This window comes from Stomoxys calcitrans, chromosome 4, assembly GCF_963082655.1.
Source record: "Stomoxys calcitrans chromosome 4, idStoCalc2.1, whole genome shotgun sequence".
NCBI classification, from domain to species: Eukaryota; Metazoa; Arthropoda; class Insecta; order Diptera; family Muscidae; genus Stomoxys; species Stomoxys calcitrans.
Window position 1 is genome coordinate 78,685,926 of NC_081555.1, and position 23,396 is coordinate 78,709,321.

Consider the following 23,396-nt stretch of genomic DNA (forward strand, 5'->3'; position numbering starts at 1 on the left):
ATTATTATTTTATTTTTTACCAAACTCAAATTGTGTTTTAAGGCTATTTCATTTTAATATAGTGAAATACGATATGAATTTTGTGCTCGGGGGGTTTTTTTTTTTTGAGATATCGAATGGGACTCACGCTGCAGATTTTTAAGTGATTTTTATTGTCGAACATCAATAAAAAATGAGTTGATTTCAATTAGTCTGAATAAATAGTTGAATGAGTTTGTGGCATTACTGGTAGCAAAGCAGAACATTTATTGTATGAAAATTGTGCTTTTGAAAGTTTCAATAATAGAAGCAATCAGTTTTATTGTCATTAAATATCATTTATGTTTTATTTATTAAAAGCAGCTGTTGTTGTTGTTTACATTCAGGTGTTTTATTACAATTTTTCAGTTTAAATTTGTTGGTGGTGAGAACGATTTAAAGAATTTAATGAGAAAAAAAAGAACTGTTACAAGTTTATGTTGAGTCTTTTTATAACAATGGAAGAAAATTAGATACATAATAAAGAAAACTTTTGACTATAATGTATTATCGTAATAACATTGAAAGTTAATTCAGCACCTTGCTTTAGTCTAAATGGATAAATGTAAATGGATACTTGTCATTTGTTTAATCGACGTCCTTGCTTCCGAGATTACTACATTTAATAGAAAAATCTTAATCTAGGGTTTGAAACTTAAGGCTAAATAATAAAACAAATAACTAATAAAAAAAATTTTAAAAAGTAGGTTAAGTTATAGCTACCCTCGGTGGGTGCCGGTTAGAGCCTTATCGTAAAAAGCGATAATATCCAACTCAGGCGCGTTAATACATCCAAAGGGAGGCAAATACTTAGTATTAGACAAACTGAGTTCGCCTGACTTTTCACAGCTTCAATCATATGAGAATTCTTAGGAAGCCTTAATCTTAAATTAATTTTTTCCAAAATAACACAGATATAGGAAGAAAGTCCCTTCAAATTGTAATTCCCATATATTAAATTAAACGTGTTACAAATGACAGTACTGAAGTAAAAACAAGTAAAAAGGCGTTAAGTTCGGCAGGGCGAACTTCGGATACCCACCACCTCGGATTTATATGTAAACCACCTTTCGCCAAAATCCGGGGAAAAATGCATACCTTATGCCACATAGCAGCTATATCGAAATATCTTCCGATTTGGACCAAATGCTAATAAGTACAAGTCATTGTTCGATTGTGTAAATAACGACTGGTATTAATAACGACAATATATTCAAAAGAGAATATCCCCCACAAAATAAAATGTCGAATGTTATTAAGAGAACAATCAACTTTAAAAATATCCTATTGACCGACTAGCCAGTTTTGGACAACAACAAATATATACAATAAATACACCGTCATAAATATTTTATTCACTATTAACTGGCAATGTGGTGGTAAATTTATAACCCCAACACATTTTTGTTTAACAACTCCCTTCTTTCTCAATGTTGCTATAAATTTCTCTATGTATCTTTCACTTTATTGTCATGGTAAGGCCGATATGTTTTTGTCTCCATAAGTCCAACACATGCAGAGTAATTTATGTTCTGGTACAAAATGTACCATATGTCGATGATTGTGACATTGCTTCTTTGAAACATTTTCACCACTACTTCGCTATTAAGGAAAGTAATCAGAAGAAACTGAAATACCCCATGACACATTTCAAATTTGGGGGCCGATTCGTAAGGGAGCTACATATATCAGGTTATGGACCGATTTCGAACATAATTGCCATGAATGTTAGAAGTCTAACCGGAAGTCATGGTGCAAAATGTCAGTCAAATCAGACAATAAATTCGCTATCTACAGGCTCTAGAAGTTAAATTAGGAGGTACATCGGGTTATAGACCGATTTCGACCATAAGCGGCACATATATTAAAAGTCATAATAGAACAGGCTCAAGAAGTTAAATTGTGAAATCAGTTTATATGAGAGTTATGTAAGGTTATGGACTGATTTGGACAATTAAAACTTAATTTTTCAAACAAAAGTATACAGTATAGATATGTAAAATGCAATGCCCAATATGAATTCTTTGGTTTCAAAGAACGCAAAAAAATCATCCCGCCAGTTAATGGTTAATAACATCCTATTAACGTTTTAAATGACCAGCCATAATGTCTGCTATTAAATTATTCATAGAGCCGTGGGTTAATTTTCCAAATTCATGAAGCCGCTCAAATAATTTCTCAATCGACTGATATTGCGTTTTATTGTTCGGACTATTTTTATACCCTCCACCACAGAATAGGTACACCAATTTCGATATTCCGTTTGTAACATTTCAAAATATTTGTGTTCATAATCTGATATAGCTCCAATAGCAATCCAATATCAGATTATGAACGGATTCGGACTATACTTGGTTTGCATATCAGATCATTGGTTTGGAGTGCAAAATTACAGCCAAATCAGATAAGAATTTAGCCCTCTAGATGCTCAAAAAGTATACTCGGGAAATCTGTTTTTATTAGAGTTGTATCAGATTTTGAACCGCTACCGACTATATTTGGTTAGCAATTCTTAACCTTTATCCTTTGTTTGCCTATATAAAGATGACGGGAAAAGAACTTGACAAATGCGATTCATGGTGAAGGGTGTATAAAATTCGGCCCGCCCGAACGCTTTTACTTGTTATTATTATTTTATTTTTTACCAAACTCAAATTGTGTTTTAAGGCTATTTCATTTTAATATAGTGAAATACGATATGAATTTTGTGCTCGGGGGGTTTTTTTTTTTTGAGATATCGAATGGGACTCACGCTGCAGATTTTTAAGTGATTTTTATTGTCGAACATCAATAAAAAATGAGTTGATTTCAATTAGTCTGAATAAATAGTTGAATGAGTTTGTGGCATTACTGGTAGCAAAGCAGAACATTTATTGTATGAAAATTGTGCTTTTGAAAGTTTCAATAATAGAAGCAATCAGTTTTATTGTCATTAAATATCATTTATGTTTTATTTATTAAAAGCAGCTGTTGTTGTTGTTTACATTCAGGTGTTTTATTACAATTTTTCAGTTTAAATTTGTTGGTGGTGAGAACGATTTAAAGAATTTAATGAGAAAAAAAAGAACTGTTACAAGTTTATGTTGAGTCTTTTTATAACAATGGAAGAAAATTAGATACATAATAAAGAAAACTTTTGACTATAATGTATTATCGTAATAACATTGAAAGTTAATTCAGCACCTTGCTTTAGTCTAAATGGATAAATGTAAATGGATACTTGTCATTTGTTTAATCGACGTCCTTGCTTCCGAGATTACTACATTTAATAGAAAAATCTTAATCTAGGGTTTGAAACTTAAGGCTAAATAATAAAACAAATAACTAATAAAAAAAATTTTAAAAAGTAGGTTAAGTTATAGCTACCCTCGGTGGGTGCCGGTTAGAGCCTTATCGTAAAAAGCGATAATATCCAACTCAGGCGCGTTAATACATCCAAAGGGAGGCAAATACTTAGTATTAGACAAACTGAGTTCGCCTGACTTTTCACAGCTTCAATCATATGAGAATTCTTAGGAAGCCTTAATCTTAAATTAATTTTTTCCAAAATAACACAGATATAGGAAGAAAGTCCCTTCAAATTGTAATTCCCATATATTAAATTAAACGTGTTACAAATGACAGTACTGAAGTAAAAACAAGTAAAAAGGCGTTAAGTTCGGCAGGGCGAACTTCGGATACCCACCACCTCGGATTTATATGTAAACCACCTTTCGCCAAAATCCGGGGAAAAATGCATACCTTATGCCACATAGCAGCTATATCGAAATATCTTCCGATTTGGACCAAATGCTAATAAGTACAAGTCATTGTTCGATTGTGTAAAACAGTGCGAACCCTCTTTGGAAAGAAGTTTTACAAGGCATAGTACCCCACAAATGTTGCCAGCATTAGGAGGGGAAAATCACCACTCAAAATATTTTCTGTGGTTTCGCCAGGATTCGATGATAAATTTTCCAACTTTTTAAGGAAACATTTCCTTAGTGAAAGATATTTCCCTTGATACTGAGGATTTTTTATTTTAAAGGTAGGCTAATAGATTCTTAACTTTTCGTCTTTATATTAAGGACAAAAATCCGAAATGAAGGTCTTAATATATGTAATGTTATATAACAATCAATTGGCAATCGGAATTTGAAACTGATGGTCGTGTCCGTTAGTAAAAAAGGGAATTAAATTTAAAGATAGCATCTTTATTTTAAAGTTTTGACTCTTTGGCTCGTGTTCATTGCTCGTGGCTTGTGTTCATGCATACAACAACATGTATGTCATTAAAGGTTGAAGCAAATAAATCAATTAAATTTTGTGTAATTAAATTTTGGTAAAAGCAACAGATTTGTCATGCATCACCTCTCCACCCCAATCAACCTATAATTATAAGTGTTTATGGCACATAAATATGAACATTCAATTATTAGGTGTTCATTTTTCATAGAAATTTTTAAGCTTTTGTTATCATTGCATGTATGTATGGCTTTGTTGTTCACTTTTTGTTCTGTTTTTATACCCTCCACCATAAGATGGGGGGTATACTAATTTCGTCATTCTGTTTGTAACTACTCGAAATATTCGTCTGAGACCCCATAAAGTATATATATTCTTGATCGTCGTGACATTTTATGTCGATCTAGCCATGTCCGTCCGTCCGTCCGTCCGTCCGTCCGTCCGTCCGTCTGTCTGTCGAAAGCACGCTAACTTCCGAAGGAGTAAAGCTAGCTGCTTGAAATTTTGCACAAATACTTCTTATTAGTGTAGGTCGGTTGGTATTGTAAATGGGCCATATCGGTCCATGTTTTGATATAGCTGCCATATAAACCGATCTTGGGTCTTGACTTCTTGAGCCTCTAGAGTGCGCAATTCTTATCCGATTCGAATGAAATTTTGTACGGCGTGTTTTTTTATGATATCCAACAACTGTGCCAAGTATGGTTGAAATCGGTCCATAACCTGATATAGCTGCCATATAAACCGATCTTGGGTCTTGACTTCTTGAGCCTCTAGAGGGCGCAATTCTTATCCGATTGAAATGGAATTTCGCACGACGTGTTTTGTTATGATATCCAACAACTGTGCCAAGTATGGTTCAAATCGGTCCATAACCTGATATAACTGCCATATAAACCGATCTTGGGTCTTGACTTCTTGAGCCTCTAGAGTGCGCAAATCTTATCCGATTGGGATGAAATTTTGCACGACGTGTTTTGTTATGATATCCAACAACTGTGCTAAGTATGTTTAAAATCGGTTCATAACCTGATATAGCTGCCATATAAACCGATCTGGGGTCTTGACTTCTTGAGCCTCTAGAGTGCACAATTCTTATCCGATCAGAATGAAATTTTGCATGACGTGTTTTGTTATGATATCCAACAACTGTGCCAAGTTTGGTAAAATCGGTCCATAACATGATATAGCTGCCATATAAACCGATCTTGGGTCTTGACTTCTTGAGCCTCTAGAGTGCGCAATTCTTATCCGATTGAAATGAAATTTTGCACAACATGTTTTGTTATTATATCCAACAACTGTGCCAAGTATGGTTCAAATCGGTTCATAACCTGATATAGCTGCCATTTAAACCGATCTTGGGTCTTGACTTCTTGAGCCTCTAGAGGGCGCAATTCTTATCCGATTGAAATGGAATTTCGCACGACGTGTTTTGTTATGATTCCCAACAACTGTGCCAAGTATGGTTCAAATCGGTTCATAACCTGATATAGATCTGGGGATTTGACTTCTTGAGCTTCTAGAGGGCGCAATTCCTATCCGATTTGGCTGAAATTTTGCATGACGTATTTTATTTTTACTTTCAACAACTGTGTCAAATAAGGTTCAAATCGGTTCATAACCTGATATAGCTGCCATATAAACCGATCTGGGATCTTGACTTCTTGACTCCTAGAGGTCGCAGTTATTATCCGATATGCCTGAAATTTTGTACGACGGATCCTTTCATGACCATCTACAAACGTGTTTATTATGGTCTGAATCGGTCTATAGCCCGATACAGATCTCATATAAATCGTTCTCTCTATTTTACTTCGTGAGCCCCAATGGGCGCAATTCTTATACGAATTGGCTGAAATTTTACACAGGTCTCCAACATATAATTTAATTGTGGTCCGAACCGGACCATATCTTGATATCGTTTTAATAGTAGAGCAACTCTTTTCTTATATCCTTTTTTGCCTAAGAAGAGATGCCGGGAAAAGAACTCGACAAATGCGATCCATGGTGGAGGGTATATAAGATTCGGCCCGGCCGAACTTAGCACGCTTTTACTTGTTTTTTTTATTATACCCTCCACCATAAGATGGGGGGTATACTAATTTCGTCATTCTGTTTGTAACTACTCGAAATATTGGTCTGAGACCCCATAAAGTATATATATTCTTGATCGTCGCGACATTTTATGTCGATCTAGCCATGTCCGTCCGTCTGTCCGTCCGTCCGTCTGTCTGTTGAAAGCACGCTAACTTCCGAAGGAGTTAAGCTAGCCGCTTGAAATTTTGCACAAATACTTCTTATTAGTGTAGGTCGGTTGGTATTGTAAATGGGCCATATCGGTCCATGTTTTGATATAGCTGCCATATAAACCGATCTTGGGTCTTGACTTCTTGAGCCTCTAGAGTGCGCAATTCTTATCCGATTGGAATGAAATTTTGCACGACGTGTTTTGTTATTATGTCCAACAACTGCGCGAAGTATAGTTCAAATCGGTCCATAACCTGATATAGCTGCCATATAAACCGATCTTGGGTCTTGACTTGTTGAGCCTCTAGAGTGCGCAATTCTTATCCGATCAGAATGAAATTTTGCACGACGTGTTTTGTTATTATGTCCAACAGCTGTGCCAAGTATGGTTCAAATCGGTTCATAACCTGATATAGCTGCCATATATACCGATCTTGGGTCTTGACTTTTTGAACCTCTAGAGTGCGCAATTCTTATCCGATTGAAATGAAATTTTGCACAACGTGTTTTGTTATTATATCCAACAACTGTGCCAAGTATGGTTCAAATCGGTCCATAACCTGATATAGCTGCCATATAAACCGATCTTGGGGTCTTGACTTCTTGAGCCTCTAGAGAGCGCAATTCTTATCCGAATGGAATGGAATTTTGCACGACGTGTTTTATGATACCCAACAACTGTGCCAAGTATGGTTCAAATCGGTTCATAACCTGATATAGCTGCCATATAAACCGATCTTGGGTCTTGACTTCTTGAGCCTCTAGAGGGAACAATTCTTATCCGATTTGAATGAATTTTTGCCCGAAGTATTTCGTTATGATATCCAACAACTGTGCCAAGTATGGTTGAAATCGGTCCATAACCTGATATAGCTGTCATACAAACAGATCTGGGGATTTGAGCTTTTAGAGGGCGCAATTCCTATCCGATTTGGCTGAAATTTTGCATGACGTATTTTTTTTTTAAGGTTCAAATCGGTTCATAACCTGATATAGCTTCCATATAAACCGATCTGGGATCTTGACTTCTTGACCCCTAGAGGTCGCAATTATTATCCGATATGCCTGAAATTTTGTACGATGGATCCTCTCATGACCATCAACAAACGTATTTATTATGGTCTGAATCGGTCTATAGCCCGATACAGACCCCATATAAATCGTTCTCTCTATTTTACTTCGTGAGCCCCAATGGGCGCAATTCTTATACGAATTGGCTGAAATTTTACACAGGTCTCCAACATATAATTTAATTGTGGTCCGAACCGGACCATATCTTGATATCGTTTTAATAGCAGAGCAACTCTTTTCTTATATCCTTTTCTGCCTAAGAAGAGATGCCGGGAAAAGAACTCGACAAATGCGATCCATGGTGGAGGGTATATAAGATTCGGCCCGGCCGAACTTAGCACGCTTTTACTTGTTTTTTTATTATTATATTATAAGCTATTGTGCGAGGACTTTAATCAAGCTTAAAATGTAGCAAAGTTTATGACATTAACATGATATTCGAATGACTATAGTAAGGCCTATAAAATCCTTTGGATGTTAGGGTGCATTGTAAGGGAAGGAAGAATACATGTTTTTGTATAATAAAAACTTCATGACGCGCCGAACATTACAAATATTACAAATATCATTATTAAAATTATTTAACGGACTTTTTAAAAATTTTTTCCTCGCGGTGGAATTTTTTTGCCTAGGTATACTATTCACTTTTGCAATTAAAGTTTTATTCATTCACTATATATATTCACTTATTGAGATAAATTAATACCGACTTTTCTTTAATTTTCTTCTTTAGTTCTCATATATATAAAAATATGCAGCAATACCCGTTCTGAATTGTCTAAGTATTCCTTAATGGAAGACAGATTTTTCTGCTTCAAATATTCTTTTTTCTCATCCCACCCTAATATCTGAGCAAGATTTTACATGTATAGGTAGCTATGTTTTGTGATAATAAAAAGGAAAATTGCCTTATTGTTGCTGCAGATACGTTGTTGTTCTGATACTACAGCAACAACAAAAAGAAACAAGAAGAAAATAACAACATATCAAAAGCAGCAACAGCAAATATTGCAAATGAACCAAATAATATTTTTGTTGTTGTTAAAGGCAGCACCATACTCACGTATGGTTTATATGGTCATAAACGTGGGCTACTATGTATTTCCCAATTGTCAGTGTATGCGTATGTCAGATACCAAGGAAAATTGGAACATGGCGGCTAGCAGGAAAATGTAGAGCAACAGACAACACGGAAATATGCATAAATGTACATACACACACTGATATTTATATGCATATGGGGTCGAGAAAGTGTGATCCCGTGGAGGTTTGTAATTCACACTGTTATATTAGCTTGTACTCTTCGCCACGTATTACACATACATTCATATCAACGAAATATAGAATAGCAAGGGAAGTTTTTTTACACATTGCCACATTCCAATGCAACATTCAAAAGGATAGCATTGTATATGTTGGTACATATATTGTAATACTATAAATATGCTCGCATTTGCAGGCACCAGACAAAGTGAAGTAAACTTTTACACACATTACAGTGGCGGAAATTATGTTATAGCAGGCCTTATGTGATGTGTTTTTATTAGCAAACACAAAGATTTGCACAAAAATAAAAAATTTGTTTCAATCACGAAATTAATTGATCCAATTATTTTTATACCCTACACCACTACTGTGGAGCAAGGTATAATAACTTAGTGCATTTGTTTGTAACACCCAGAAGGAAGAGGGATAGACCCATTGATAAGTATACCGATCGACTCAGAATCTTTTTCTGATTCGATTTAGCTAGTCCGTCTGTCTGTCTGTCCGTCTGTCCATGTTAAATTGTGTACGAAGTAAACGTCGCAATTTTTATCCGATTTTTGGTGTAAATAAAAATTAGATATAGCTCCCACTTTGCAGTCGATACCGCCCGACTTTTCCTTTTAATTGGAACTGTTTCAATCAAGAAAATGATAATATCAATCACTATATGTGAAGAAGTAATTGAAAATATTTTCAATTAAAAAATTGCATATTCCATTAAAATAATGATTGAAATTTCTTAAATTTTCAATTAAAAAAATTATTGAAACTTTTCGAAATTTTCAATTAATTTTTTAATTAATACACGCACACGATCGTGCTATGTGACTTTAATATGTCTTACATACTCCATTTGCAGGTAAAAACCGAAAAGCTTTGATTGTGTTAGACTGGTTTCTTTCAATGTGTGAATCCAGGGATCAAAAAATTTTTTTTGTATTTTTCACATAACTATGGCACAAAAATAAACACCTGCTGAAAATTTTATACAAATCCGTGGAAGTTTTTTTTTCAGTTCTGAAAGGGGTATTGTTTTCAAAGTATCCTCCAGAATGATTTATACACTTTTAAATGCACTCAAACCAGTTGTGAAAGCACTTCTCCGACGTTTTGGCTGGTCAAAAAGGCGCTGGTAGGCGCAAGTAAACCAATGTGTGAAAGCTCGCATTGTCATGGTGAACGAAGATTCGTCTTCTCTTGTTCAGGCCATCAAATTGTGGTGTGCCAGTAAGAGTTGACTTCCAACGTTGCTCAAGCGGTCTTCATGTGCTTCAAAGTGTTCTTCCACGAACAACTTTCGTTGGATTTGTCTTGCCTTCGAAGACCCACACGGTCGATTACTGTTTTGTGTGGGGCTCATAAACATAGATCAATGATTCGTCATTTTATCGCGACCTTATCGCGAGGGTATTTTTCCAACATCTCTTCGCACCAATTGACATGAGCTATTTTTTTTTTTTTTTTTGAGCGTGTGTCAAAATGTGCAGGATCCAACTAGAACAAACCTTTTTTACGGCCAGATGTCATGCAATATCGACTGGAAGAAATGCCCAAGGATGCCTCTATCTCACGGTATGTCACATGACGATTTTGCACGGCATAAATATTCTCTGTAAAAAGGGCTGTTTTTGGACGGCCTTCTCGAAATTCGTTTTTGAGCGAGCTTCGGCCACGACTGAATTCATTAAACCGGTTTTTCATAGTACTATTGTAAGGTGCTTTATCGTCTTACAAAGATAAACGTTCATCAATTCAATGTCGAAAAAAATTATCGTACGAAAATGTTCCTTTTTTTGTCAAATTGAACTTTTTAAGTCTCTGTAAACAAAACAAATGATAATCGTCCAAAACGATCTGAGTATGACTATGCTAAAAAATGTAAAACTTTCCAATGGAAGTATTAGATTGCACCTGACAACTCTTAGTGTGCACTATGCCGGAAACTTGTTTAGAAGCCCTAGTAAGAAAGAAAGCATAGTAACTTTTATCTTGCTTCGTTAAAAAGGCCTTGTTTCCATTTGAAAGTCTTCCAAAGTTCCAGCCATCCGTTGCTGTCCGGTAGATACATTACATGTGATAGCCGGCATTGTATGATTATGGCCAGGATTTAAGGCACTAGGCTAATGAAGAATTATGGCTGATCGAGGATATGGAAGTAATAACCCAATACACAATACATACACTACGTCTGTTTATCTTGCTTCCTTTCACCACAATGTTCTATACACATACACAAACCACACAAACTCTTAACATTCACACAAACTCATAACGATTGCGTTAATTTTTTTTTAAATAAAATAAAAACATTGTTTAAATTTTTCCGGATCTTCTGTGGAAACAGTGAAAAGCAATTAATTGATTTTCGCGTACTTTTTATACCCTCCACCATAAGATGGGGGGTATACTAATTTCGTCATTCTGTTTGTAACTACTCGAAATATTCGTCTGAGACCCCATAAAGTATATATATTCTTGATCGTCGTGACATTTTATGTCGATCTAGCCATGTCCGTCCGTCTGTCCGTCCGTCCGTCCGTCCGTCCGTCCGTCCGTCCGTCCGTCCGTCCGTCCGTCTGTCTGTCGAAAGCACGCTAACTTCCGAAGGAGTAAAGCTAGCTGCTTGAAATTTTGCACAAATACTTCTTATTAGTGTAGGTCGGTTGGTATTGTAAATGGGCCATATCGGTCCATGTTTTGATATAGCTGCCATATAAACCGATCTTGGGTCTTGACTTCTTGAGCCTCTAGAGTGCGCAATTCTTATCCGATTCGAATGAAATTTTGTACGGCGTGTTTTTTTATGATATCCAACAACTGTGCCAAGTATGGTTGAAATCGGTCCATAACCTGATATAGCTGCCATATAAACCGATCTTGGGTCTTGACTTCTTGAGCCTCTAGAGGGCGCAATTCTTATCCGATTGAAATGGAATTTCGCACGACGTGTTTTGTTATGATATCCAACAACTGTGCCAAGTATGGTTCAAATCGGTCCATAACCTGATATAACTGCCATATAAACCGATCTTGGGTCTTGACTTCTTGAGCCTCTAGAGTGCGCAAATCTTATCCGATTGGGATGAAATTTTGCACGACGTGTTTTGTTATGATATCCAACAACTGTGCTAAGTATGTTTAAAATCGGTTCATAACCTGATATAGCTGCCATATAAACCGATCTGGGGTCTTGACTTCTTGAGCCTCTAGAGTGCACAATTCTTATCCGATCAGAATGAAATTTTGCATGACGTGTTTTGTTATGATATCCAACAACTGTGCCAAGTTTGGTAAAATCGGTCCATAACATGATATAGCTGCCATATAAACCGATCTTGGGTCTTGACTTCTTGAGCCTCTAGAGTGCGCAATTCTTATCCGATTGAAATGAAATTTTGCACAACATGTTTTGTTATTATATCCAACAACTGTGCCAAGTATGGTTCAAATCGGTTCATAACCTGATATAGCTGCCATTTAAACCGATCTTGGGTCTTGACTTCTTGAGCCTCTAGAGGGCGCAATTCTTATCCGATTGAAATGGAATTTCGCACGACGTGTTTTGTTATGATTCCCAACAACTGTGCCAAGTATGGTTCAAATCGGTTCATAACCTGATATAGATCTGGGGATTTGACTTCTTGAGCTTCTAGAGGGCGCAATTCCTATCCGATTTGGCTGAAATTTTGCATGACGTATTTTATTTTTACTTTCAACAACTGTGTCAAATAAGGTTCAAATCGGTTCATAACCTGATATAGCTGCCATATAAACCGATCTGGGATCTTGACTTCTTGACTCCTAGAGGTCGCAGTTATTATCCGATATGCCTGAAATTTTGTACGACGGATCCTTTCATGACCATCTACAAACGTGTTTATTATGGTCTGAATCGGTCTATAGCCCGATACAGATCTCATATAAATCGTTCTCTCTATTTTACTTCGTGAGCCCCAATGGGCGCAATTCTTATACGAATTGGCTGAAATTTTACACAGGTCTCCAACATATAATTTAATTGTGGTCCGAACCGGACCATATCTTGATATCGTTTTAATAGTAGAGCAACTCTTTTCTTATATCCTTTTTTGCCTAAGAAGAGATGCCGGGAAAAGAACTCGACAAATGCGATCCATGGTGGAGGGTATATAAGATTCGGCCCGGCCGAACTTAGCACGCTTTTACTTGTTTTATTTTTTCTTCTTATTTTTAATTCCTTTTTCCTTCGCTCTCTATGCTGCTTGCCCATTTCCATTTACAACCATATTAAATTTAATTTTCCATTCTTTTCATGTTTCATTTTAATTTTGACTTCATTCGCCTTGTTGTGGTTGCCGTATTTATTTTCTATATTTATTGTTTGGTTCTTGTCGTGGGTATTATGAGGATGCTGGTTGTGGTCGCGTAATTGAACTTGGTGTGCTTGTGATTGGTGTGGCGAGCCTTGGTATGAAATTGACTGGAGGGGAGTTTCATGTTTTATAATTAAATAGCTTTTAGCATTAAAATTAATATAGCTATTTCCTTATGAACATGGACTGTGTGTGTGTGTGTGCTTGTTCTGGTGTTTGTTATTATTTCTTTCTATTAAGTTCTCTTGTACTTATTTGGCAGAAGGATCTTTGCTAAAAACTAAAGCTAGCACAAGCATAGGCAATTGAGCATCAACTTGGTATATAGAGTTGGTGATGTGGAATAATTTGAATTTCGGAAAAAGAAAACTATGGTCCCTTGTACTTTACGATGAGTAAAAAGTTTACATATGTACGTAGATAAAAAAAAATAAATTTTTAATCTGCTAAATCTTTACCATTTACATCATTGGAAATTATCTATAATCGGTAAATTCTTGTAGAGCATTGTAAAATATAAAATAGTTTTCAATTTTCAAAAATAGTTTTGATATTTCTCAATATTAAAGGGACGTAATGTTTATTTACTATACATTAAAACCGGTACTCACAAAACTTTATGTAGATTTAAAATAGGTCTATTTTACAGATTTCCTTTATATAACTGTCAAATAAACCTATTTTAAGGTTTTATTAAGTTTTGTGAATAAGACCGTAAGTATAGAAATAAGTAAACAAGTTGAAAAGCGTCTTCCCCACAATAACTTTAATAACACTATACATCAGCAAAGCTGGGGCATGGGTAATTCGATCTCATCCCACTGTGCGATGTACCGATAGGTCTATATGCTCATTTCGCGTGGTTTTGACGGTGGAATACTTGGTCCATGTATTTGAACATCAGATTCGTTCTATACTCCCCAATAACTTTGTTGGAGTCCAATATTGCCCCAATTGATCTATGTATTTACTTGCGGTTATTTTTGGTGGTGACGCGCCCCACCATATGTTCGGAACCATTTTATATATCACATTAGAATTCCTTTATCGTTTTTTTTAATCAATTTTTGGGGTGGGACCCTTTTGACACTTGTCTTCTGATTTTTGAATCAAAGTCGTGCTCTACTCCAAAATGTAAGCCCCATATTTTGAGCGATCAGTATATGTAAGGGATTTGGAGTGTTTTTGGATGTGACTTTCCCCCCAGGTACATGACTCTAAATTCAAATGTCAGATTTGTATTTTTATACCCTCCACCATAGGATGGGGGGTATACTAATTTCGTCATTCTGTTTGTAACTACTCGAAATATTCGTCTGAGACCCCATAAAGTATATATATTCTTGATCGTCGTGACATTTTATGTCGATCTAGCCATGTCCGTCCGTCTGTCCGTCCGTCCGTCCGTCTGTCTGTCGAAAGCACGCTAACTTCCGAAGGAGTAAAGCTAGCCGCTTGAAATTTTGCACAAATACTTCTTATTAGTGTAGGTCGGTTGGTATTGTAAATGGGCCATATCGGTCCATGTTTTGATATAGCTGCCATATAAACCGATCTTGGGTCTTGACTTCTTCAGCCTCTAGAGTGCGCAATTCTTATCCGATTGGAATGAAATTTTGCACGATGTGTTTTGTTATGATATCCAACAACTGCGCCAAGTAAAGTTCAAATCGGTCTATAACCTGATATAGCTGCCATATAAACCGATCTTGGGTCTTGACTTCTTCAGCCTCTAGAGTGCGCAATTCTTATCCGATTGGAATGAAATTTTGTACGGCGTGTTTTTTTATGATATCCAACAACTGTGCCAAGTATGGTTCAAATCGGTTCATAACTTGATATAGCTGCCATATAAACCGACCATGGGTCTTGATTTCTTGAGCCTCTAAAGTGCGCAATTCTTATCCGATTGGAATGAAATTTTGCACGACGTGTTTTGTTATGACATCCAACAACTGTGCTAAGTATGGTTCAAATCGGTTCATAACCTGATATAGCTGCCATATAAACCGATCTTGGGTCTTGACTTTTTTAACCTCTAGAGTGCGCAATTCTTATCTGATTGGAATGAAATTTTGCACGACGTGTTTTGTTATTATATCCAACAACTGTGCTAAGTATGGTTCAAATCGGTCCATAACCTGATATAGCTGCCATACACACGGATCTGGGGTTTTGACTTCTTGAGCCTCTAGAGTGCGCAATTCTCATCCGATTGGAATGGAATTTCGCACGACGTGGTTTGTTACGATATCCAACAACTGTGCCAAGTATGGTTCAAATCGGTTCATAACCTTGTATAGCTGTCATATAAACCGATCTTGGGTCTTGACTTCTTGAGCCTCTAGAGAGCGCAATTCTTATCCAATTTGAATGAATTTTGGCACGTAGTATTTCGTTATGATATCCAACAACTGTGCCGAATATGGTTCAAATCGGTTCATAACCTGATATAGCTGCCATATAAACCGATCTGGGATCTTGACTTCTTGAGCCTCTAGAGGTCGCAATTATTATCCGATTTGCCTGAAATTTTGTACGACGGATTCTCTCATGACCATTAACATATGAGTTTATTATGGTCTGAATCGGTCTATAGGCCGATACAGCTCCCATATAAATCGATCTCTCTATTTGACTTCTTGAGCCCACAAAGGGCGCAATTCTTATTCGAATTGGCTGACATTTTACACAGGTCTTCAACATATAATTTAATTGTGGTCCAAACCGGCCCATATCTTGATATCGCTCTAATAGCAGAGCAAATCTTTTCTTATATCCTTTTTTTTGCCTAAGAAGAGATGCCGGGAAAAGAACTCGACAAATGCGATTCATGGTGGAGGGTTTATAAGATTCGGCCCGGCCGAACTTAGCACGCTTTTACTTGTTTTTTAATCAATTTTTGGGGTGGGACCCTTTTGACACTTGTCTTCTGATTTTTGAATCAAAGTCGTGCTCTACTCCAAAATGTAAGCCCCATATTTTAGCGATCAGTATATGTAAGGGGTTTGGAGTGTTTTTGGATGGGACTTTCCCGCCAGGTACTTGACTCTAAATTCAAATGTCAGATTTGTATTTTTTTGTTATTATACAAGTAGGTTATTATTCACTTAAATCGGTTAATCCGTCATTGATATATCTCAAATTATACCAAAATGTAACCATCGGTGATTATTATTAAACTCACCTACACGTTTTCGTCCATTAGGATACAACAGGAATAGAAGAAGGAAGGTGTTTTCTAGTTCCTATCATCGAGAACTTTTAAAAAAGCTCTTAATGTTAACAATAAATGAATTAAACTATAAGCTAAAATACATTTTAAATATTGTTTTGAATTAATAAAGAATAGTACTACTTCATCCCCTAAATCAGACAAGTTCTCAAAGAAGTGAGAACCTAATGTGGAACATCTGACTGTCAGTGCGGGAAACACACACAACAGATGTTCTATATTCTCTTCTTCCTCGACGTCCTCACAGCTTCTGCTTAAGTGGTTACATGCAACCTTCAGTCGGTCAGAATGTTTTCCGATCAGAGAGTGACCTGTCATGACGGACACAGTGGCTGAGATGTCTTTTCTATCCAACGACAACAAAGCGGTAGACCTCTTTAAGTTTAGATTGGGTCATGTAATATTGGAGTGTTCACAACCCCACTTTGTGACCATCTGTCATTCGTTGCGCTTTGGGTCTGAACCTGAAAAATTAGCTTATATCCCTAAAATCTTTGGCCTGCGAAATTGCGATGGAGTTACTTATCTAGTTATCATCGCCATTTGGAATTTACCATGCTCCAGATCGTGACCCTGAAAATGTTCCACAGCATACGAAATATCGCTATTATTTTGTGTTCTTTTATATCAGGCCTCACGCCTTAGTATAAATCATGTCGACCTGAGACCTTTCAAAGTAAAAAAGTTTCAAAATATTTACTAATAAGTTCATATCTGTGCGCAGGTGTTTCAAATTTTGGGTTATAGCTCCCATATAAAACGATATCGGATCTTGAATTCTTTAGCCGCTAGAGGGCGCAAATTTAAACCGATCTGGCTGAAATTTAGCATGATTTGTTTTGAATTCCAACAACTCTACCAAGTATGGTTTGCCCTGATATAGCTCCCACATAAACCCATCCCCCGATTTTATTTCTTGAGCCACTATAGGCCGTAATTCTTATCCGATTTGATGGAAATGTTGCTCAAGTAATTCCAGTTTGGTCTCCAACTTCCAAAAATAGTGAAGCCCTAACCGGTTCATACCTTGGTATAGCTCCAAAACCATAGCAATTCTTATCCATTATCCTTTGTTTGCCTATAAAAAGATCTCGACAAATGCGATACATGGTGGAGGGTATAACAGATTTAGCCTGGCCAAACTTAGTACGCTTTTACTTAATTTTTATACCCTCCACCATAGGATGGGGGTATACTAATTTCGTCATTCTGTTTGTAAAACCTCGAAATATGCTTCTGAGACCCCATAAAGTATATATATTCTTGATCGTCATGTCATTTTAAGTCGATCTAGCCATATCCGTCCGTCCGTCCGTCTGTCGAAAGCACGTTAACTTTCGAAGGAGTAAAGCTAGCCGCTTGAAATTTTGCACAAATACTTCTTATTAGTGTAGGTCGGTTGGGATTGTAAATAGGCCTATATCGGTCCACGTTTTGATATGCAAATGGGCCTAATCGGTCCATGCTTTGGCATAGCTGCCATATAAACCAATCTTGGGTCTTGACTTCTTGAGCCTCTAGAGGGCGATTTGACTGAATCGCCCTCTAGAGGATTTGACTGAAATTTTGCACGTGTTATTCTGGTATCACTTCCAATAACTACGCTAAGTATTTTTCAAATCGGTCCATGTTTTGATATAACTGTTATATAAACCGATCATGGTTCTTGACTTCTTGAGCCTTTATAGGCCGCAATTCTCTTCCGATTTGACTCAAATTTAGCAGGTAGTGTTTTGGTATCACTTTTAACAACTGTGTTAAGTATGATTGAAATCGGTTTATAATCTGGTATAGCTGTCATATAAACCGATCTTGGATCTTGACTTCTTGAGCCAATAGAGCGCGCAATTCTCATCCGATTTGGCTGAGATTTCGCATGAGGTGTTTTGTTATGACTTTAAATAACTGTGCTCAGTATGGCGCAAATCGGTACATAACCTGATATAGCTGCCATATAAACCGATCTGGGATCTTGACTTCATGAGCCTCTAGAGGGCACAATTCTCATACGATTTAGCAGAAAATTTGTACAACGGTTTCTCTCATAACCTTCAACATACGTGTCTAATATGGTCTGAATCGATCAATAGTTTGATACAGCTCCCATGTAAACCTATCTCCCGATTTTGCTTTTTGAGCCCCTACAAGGCACAACCCTTATCCGAATGAAATGAAATGTTACACCATGATTTCTACAATGTTCAGCATTCATTTATGGTCCGAGTCGGACTATAACATAGAACTCGACAAATGCGATCCATGGTGGAGGGTATATAAGATTCGGCCCGGCCGAACTTTGCACGCTCTTACTTGTTTTTTAATAAACTCAGAAGCAATGCTTTTGGTGGCTTGAAAACAATATAATGAGGTGTCAATGAAACAAATATTATGTAGCTGTCATTTTTAGATTGACAGATAAGCCAGTGTGAACCAGATGAATCCTCTATACAGACCTAGAAGTGGTTTTTGAACTAAATATGTGTTCGGGCTACTTTTAAATAGAAGTCAATGTTTGGTTAGGTTAGACAAGAGTGGCAGTCCTTTACAGACTCGCTTAGATTTTAATTTCAAGTCCATCGTGATACCACAGTAGCGGCAGGCCAAGGCTTCCGGCTGGAATCGAACCCACAACCCCTGCACTGGTAATCTAAACACGCTACCAACTTGGCTACCCAAGTCAATGTTAACAAATTTCGAAATTTATCCTTGACCTAAAAAATATGGAGTGAAGATTTGACGATAACAATGACAGTCTGTAATATATTGTCAGACAGATATATCTGGTAATTTCAAATCAAATTTACAAAGATAGAATTTCCTGTGCCATAGAAGAATATAAAAACCACTAAACTTGAAATTATAAAACAAAAGTTTCACTTCGAACGCAATGGTATCTGAGTCGTGGGTTCGATTCCCGCCAGAGGCTTTGATCTGTGGCTGCTGTGATATCACAATGGACACAAATGGTCTTAGTGAAGCTAAGCATCTATATAGCGTAATCTACCGTAATTTTCACTTACAACTTTAATGGTATTCTCAGAATTAATCAAATGTGCCTATTTATTTTCTATGATATTTAATAAATTAACTATAAATTTACAATTATTTTTGTTTTTTCTATCTTTTTTAGGTTTGATGTTCTGGTCAATGGTGGCGGTGCTGTTACTTTACAATTCCAACGTTCACCATTCCGACCATTAACTCGCACTGTGTTTGTACCATGGAATCGTATAGTGGTCTTGCCACCCGTACAAATGCAGCTTAGTGATGAAGACGATAGTGCAAATCGAAACATTAAGTAAGTTGGTAAAAGGAAAGTGCCCAACAGAGCTCTTTATAATGGTTTTAACCACTTGTGGTGTGATTTAACTGTAACAAATTTAACCATAGCCTTGCCGCATGACTAATGCCACCCCATTTCTTTTGTTTCTTTCAGAGTGGCACCTTTAAATCCAGCCTTGACCTTCCTCAATTCGATTTTGTATCATTTCTCTGATGAGCCCACCACCGATGCCCATAAGCTGTGCATGGAACATGATCATGAAGAGCTTAAGCCCCAGCTGATAAGCACTTGGATGCCAAATGGCATTGGAGCAATGCCCGGAAAACGTGTCATATTCGCCGAAACTCAGGTGAGACCGAGAAAATTAATTTAAATACGAATTTCTTAATTGCGCTCATTTGCTTGTTATTGTTGATGATGATAATGATACGGTGGATGCTGTTGCTGTTACTTTGCACAAATTATGATAGTTTCCAATTTAAACTCTGTTCCGGGTGTTTCGTTGAATTTTGGTCACGTTTTGGCAATGAAGTGACTTCAACGAGCATAGTAAAACCTTTTAGTATAACAATACCTTGGAGTCCTTTTAATAAATCTTTTGCCTTGGCCCTTTCTAAGAGGGTTGTGAGAAAGAAAGGGAGAGCGAGTGAGAGAGAGAGGAACGAGAAAAGGAGTTTTACTAGCCAAAGACAATAGACGCTCATATGGGGGGGGGGGGGGGGGTGAGTTAAAGCAGGGAGTTAGTTTTTCCTAGATGAAAGTGTTATGCTAAACTATAATTCTTCGTATGGCAAATGTTTATAAAGTTTCAACTTTTGATAAGCTCAAGTCCTGGGCCAGGTTAAAAGAGTGAGCACAGCTAAACCTTACCTCATGACCTCGTGTACAAAACTACACATCCACACCAGAACAAACCCCAACTTTAATCCCCCATTCAATCAGCTTTAAAGGCAAATGCTTTGGGCTTGCTGTACTTGCATTTTCAGCATATCCTTTTTCTCTTCTTCTGTTTATTCTTCGTTACCATATCCCTGCTGTTAAAGCCATTAAATATTTTGCATTATTTATGCTAAAGTTGTAACTCAAGCAAGTACGTGTACTCGTTGTTGTGTCTTTTTTTTCTATCCTATTTTTTGTTTTGGCTTTTGCTACTCACATTACCTTGGCTGACACCAGCTGCTGTTGCTTTGACTAGGTTTTAATTAAATTACTATTTACCTTATAGTTCAATTTGGAATTTTGTTGTTGTCCTGGCCTCGGTGTCCCTTAAAGCTGAAAAGAAGTGCTGCATAGCGACAGTGTGAAAGAGAGTCTGACAAAGCTTGCTGGATCAGTGCCTTGTGTAAACAGATTTTTACTTTCATTAAATAGAAATTACAGTCATGGGAACTATTGACCTACACTTCAAATGAAATGTTTTAAGACTTAAGTGTGCATCTTAAGGCTAAGCACAAAAGAAAGGTTCATTAGAAGCTAAGCAGAACAGTTTGAAATTAAATTTTCCACTGATATCCACAAAAAAGGGCACAAGTGTAAATGAAATGGTATTTAATGGCTTGAGCTTGGGATGAAAATATGCAAAAGTTATATAAGTTTAAATAAAATTAATTTAAGGGGGTATGTGCGAGTATGTGTTGTGAATACGATTGGGGAAAACTAATTTATTAGTTTATTATACCCTAAGGTACATGCATATTGCTAAAAAGTATGATTAAAAAGTTAATTTCGTAATATTAAATAAATATGAAATGAAAATTTTTTTTCACTAATATTCTACTTTCCCTTCTTCATTTTGTCAACAGATTGTTCAAGAATCCATACAAATTCCCGGCTCTGATCTACATCTAACATATCAGTCATCACAGGCTTCGGGTTACCTAAGTATTGTACGCATGCGTTTGACTTCAGAGAAAATACCCAAAACTCTGACCCATGTTCATGTGGGTGTAGAAATAGAGGGTTCTCTACATATCAAAACCTATGAGGCTGATCCCAATTTGATACACACATTCGCTTGGAACAAACGAAATGTTTATAGGCAAAAAGTCTATGGTGTAACCATAGCTCGCATATCGGTGGGCTATCAGCATTCGACTTGCGATACACCCGTATGGATTACCCAAACCGCCAAATTGCAAGGTTACGACGTGGATATCTCCGATATTGGAGGCTGGGGCTTGGACATACATCATCATTATAATTTCCATGAAGGTATACTACAAAAAGGTGATGGCAGTACCTTGCATATGAAAGAATATCCGCGAACAGTGAAAGTTGTAATGGGTACTGGCTTGCAGAGACCTTTAAATTGTCCCGATCATTGCAATGGTATAGCTAAGGATGCTAAACTATTGACACCTATTGCTTTGGCTTCGGGTCCTGATGGCAGCTTATATGTGGGTGACTTCAATTTGGTGAGACGTATTACGCCCGATGGAAAAGTCTATACCATACTACAGCTGAGTGCTACCCAAGTGTCATATCAATATTATTTGGCCGTTTCACCTGCTGATGGTCACTTGTATATTTCCGATCCGGAGAGACATCAAATCCTTCGGCTATTACGTCTGGAGAAAGTTAAAGATCCTGCGATCAATAGTGAACCAGTTGTGGGTTCAGGCCAACGTTGCATACCGGGAGATGAGGGCAATTGTGGTGATGGTGGTCCAGCTTTGCAGGCACGTTTGTCACATCCTAAAGGCTTAGCAATTGCAGCTGATCGCACCATGTACATTGCTGATGGTACAAATATAAGAGCTGTCGATCCCAAGGGAGTTATACACACTCTAATTGGCCATCATGGTCATCACAACCACTGGAGCCCTGCGCCATGTTCGGGAACTTTAATGGCCAATCAGGCCCAATTGCAATGGCCCACTGGCTTAGCTTTAAGTCCCTTGGATGGTTCTCTACATTTCATCGATGATCGTTTGGTATTGCGCTTAACATCAGATATGAAGATCCGGGTGGTGGCTGGCACACCATTGCATTGCAACAACAATGGTCAGGATAAGACTAATAAGACTACCGATAATGTTTTGGGAACAGTTTTGGCTATGGCCTTCTCACCGTTTGGAGATCTTTACATTGCCGATAGCGATTCGAGAAGAGTTAATTCAATACGTGTAGTGGATACTTCGGGTAATATGCGCTACTTTGCTGGAAAACAGGAAAATGCGGGGTAAGTAGATGTTTTGCAAAAAAACCTGTATCGAAAAGAATTATTTCTCTTTTTTCATCAAGCGAATAATGTAAGCCCAGCGAACAATATTAATAATTCCGCCCAACTCCAGCTATCAAAAAATTTAGTACCCTATTTTTACCATGGAATTATGCAGCATCTGTGAAAGTTTCTAAAAAATCAGTTAAACCGTTTTTGAGTCTATACGGAACGTATTTAACTTTCATTACAATCCCATATTGTTCCGTTTGCTACACATATGCACTTAAGGCCCACTTTTGAGGTGGGTCGAAGTGACCCGAATTTTTGTAAAAGTTTAGATTTCTGCTCTCAAGTAGCTTTCTTTTGAATCTCTTATTGCTCCGATCATCCCATATGTCCGTTTGGGGTGACTTTTGGAGAGGGGCGGCCCCACTGAGACTTGACTCCTAACTATGATATAAATTTCGCATTCTAATTCTAATCACCATTCGTTAGATACCTACTTTGCCTCAATTGGTAAAAATTTAATTT

At 37.1% G+C, this 23,396-nt stretch overlaps 1 protein-coding gene across 2 annotated transcripts in view; it reads left to right on the plus strand.

The window, feature by feature from the left end:
* LOC106086554 (teneurin-a) overlaps positions 1–23,396 on the plus strand; it is a 1,121,402-nt gene that overhangs the window by 1,065,983 nt on the left and 32,023 nt on the right. For both annotated transcript variants that reach the window (XM_059366919.1, XM_059366920.1), the window contains 3 exons: positions 19,550–19,717; positions 19,856–20,051; positions 21,505–22,883. In XM_059366919.1, the coding sequence (XP_059222902.1) occupies positions 19,550–19,717; positions 19,856–20,051; positions 21,505–22,883 (1,743 nt within the window). The remainder of the gene's footprint in view (positions 1–19,549; positions 19,718–19,855; positions 20,052–21,504; positions 22,884–23,396) is intronic.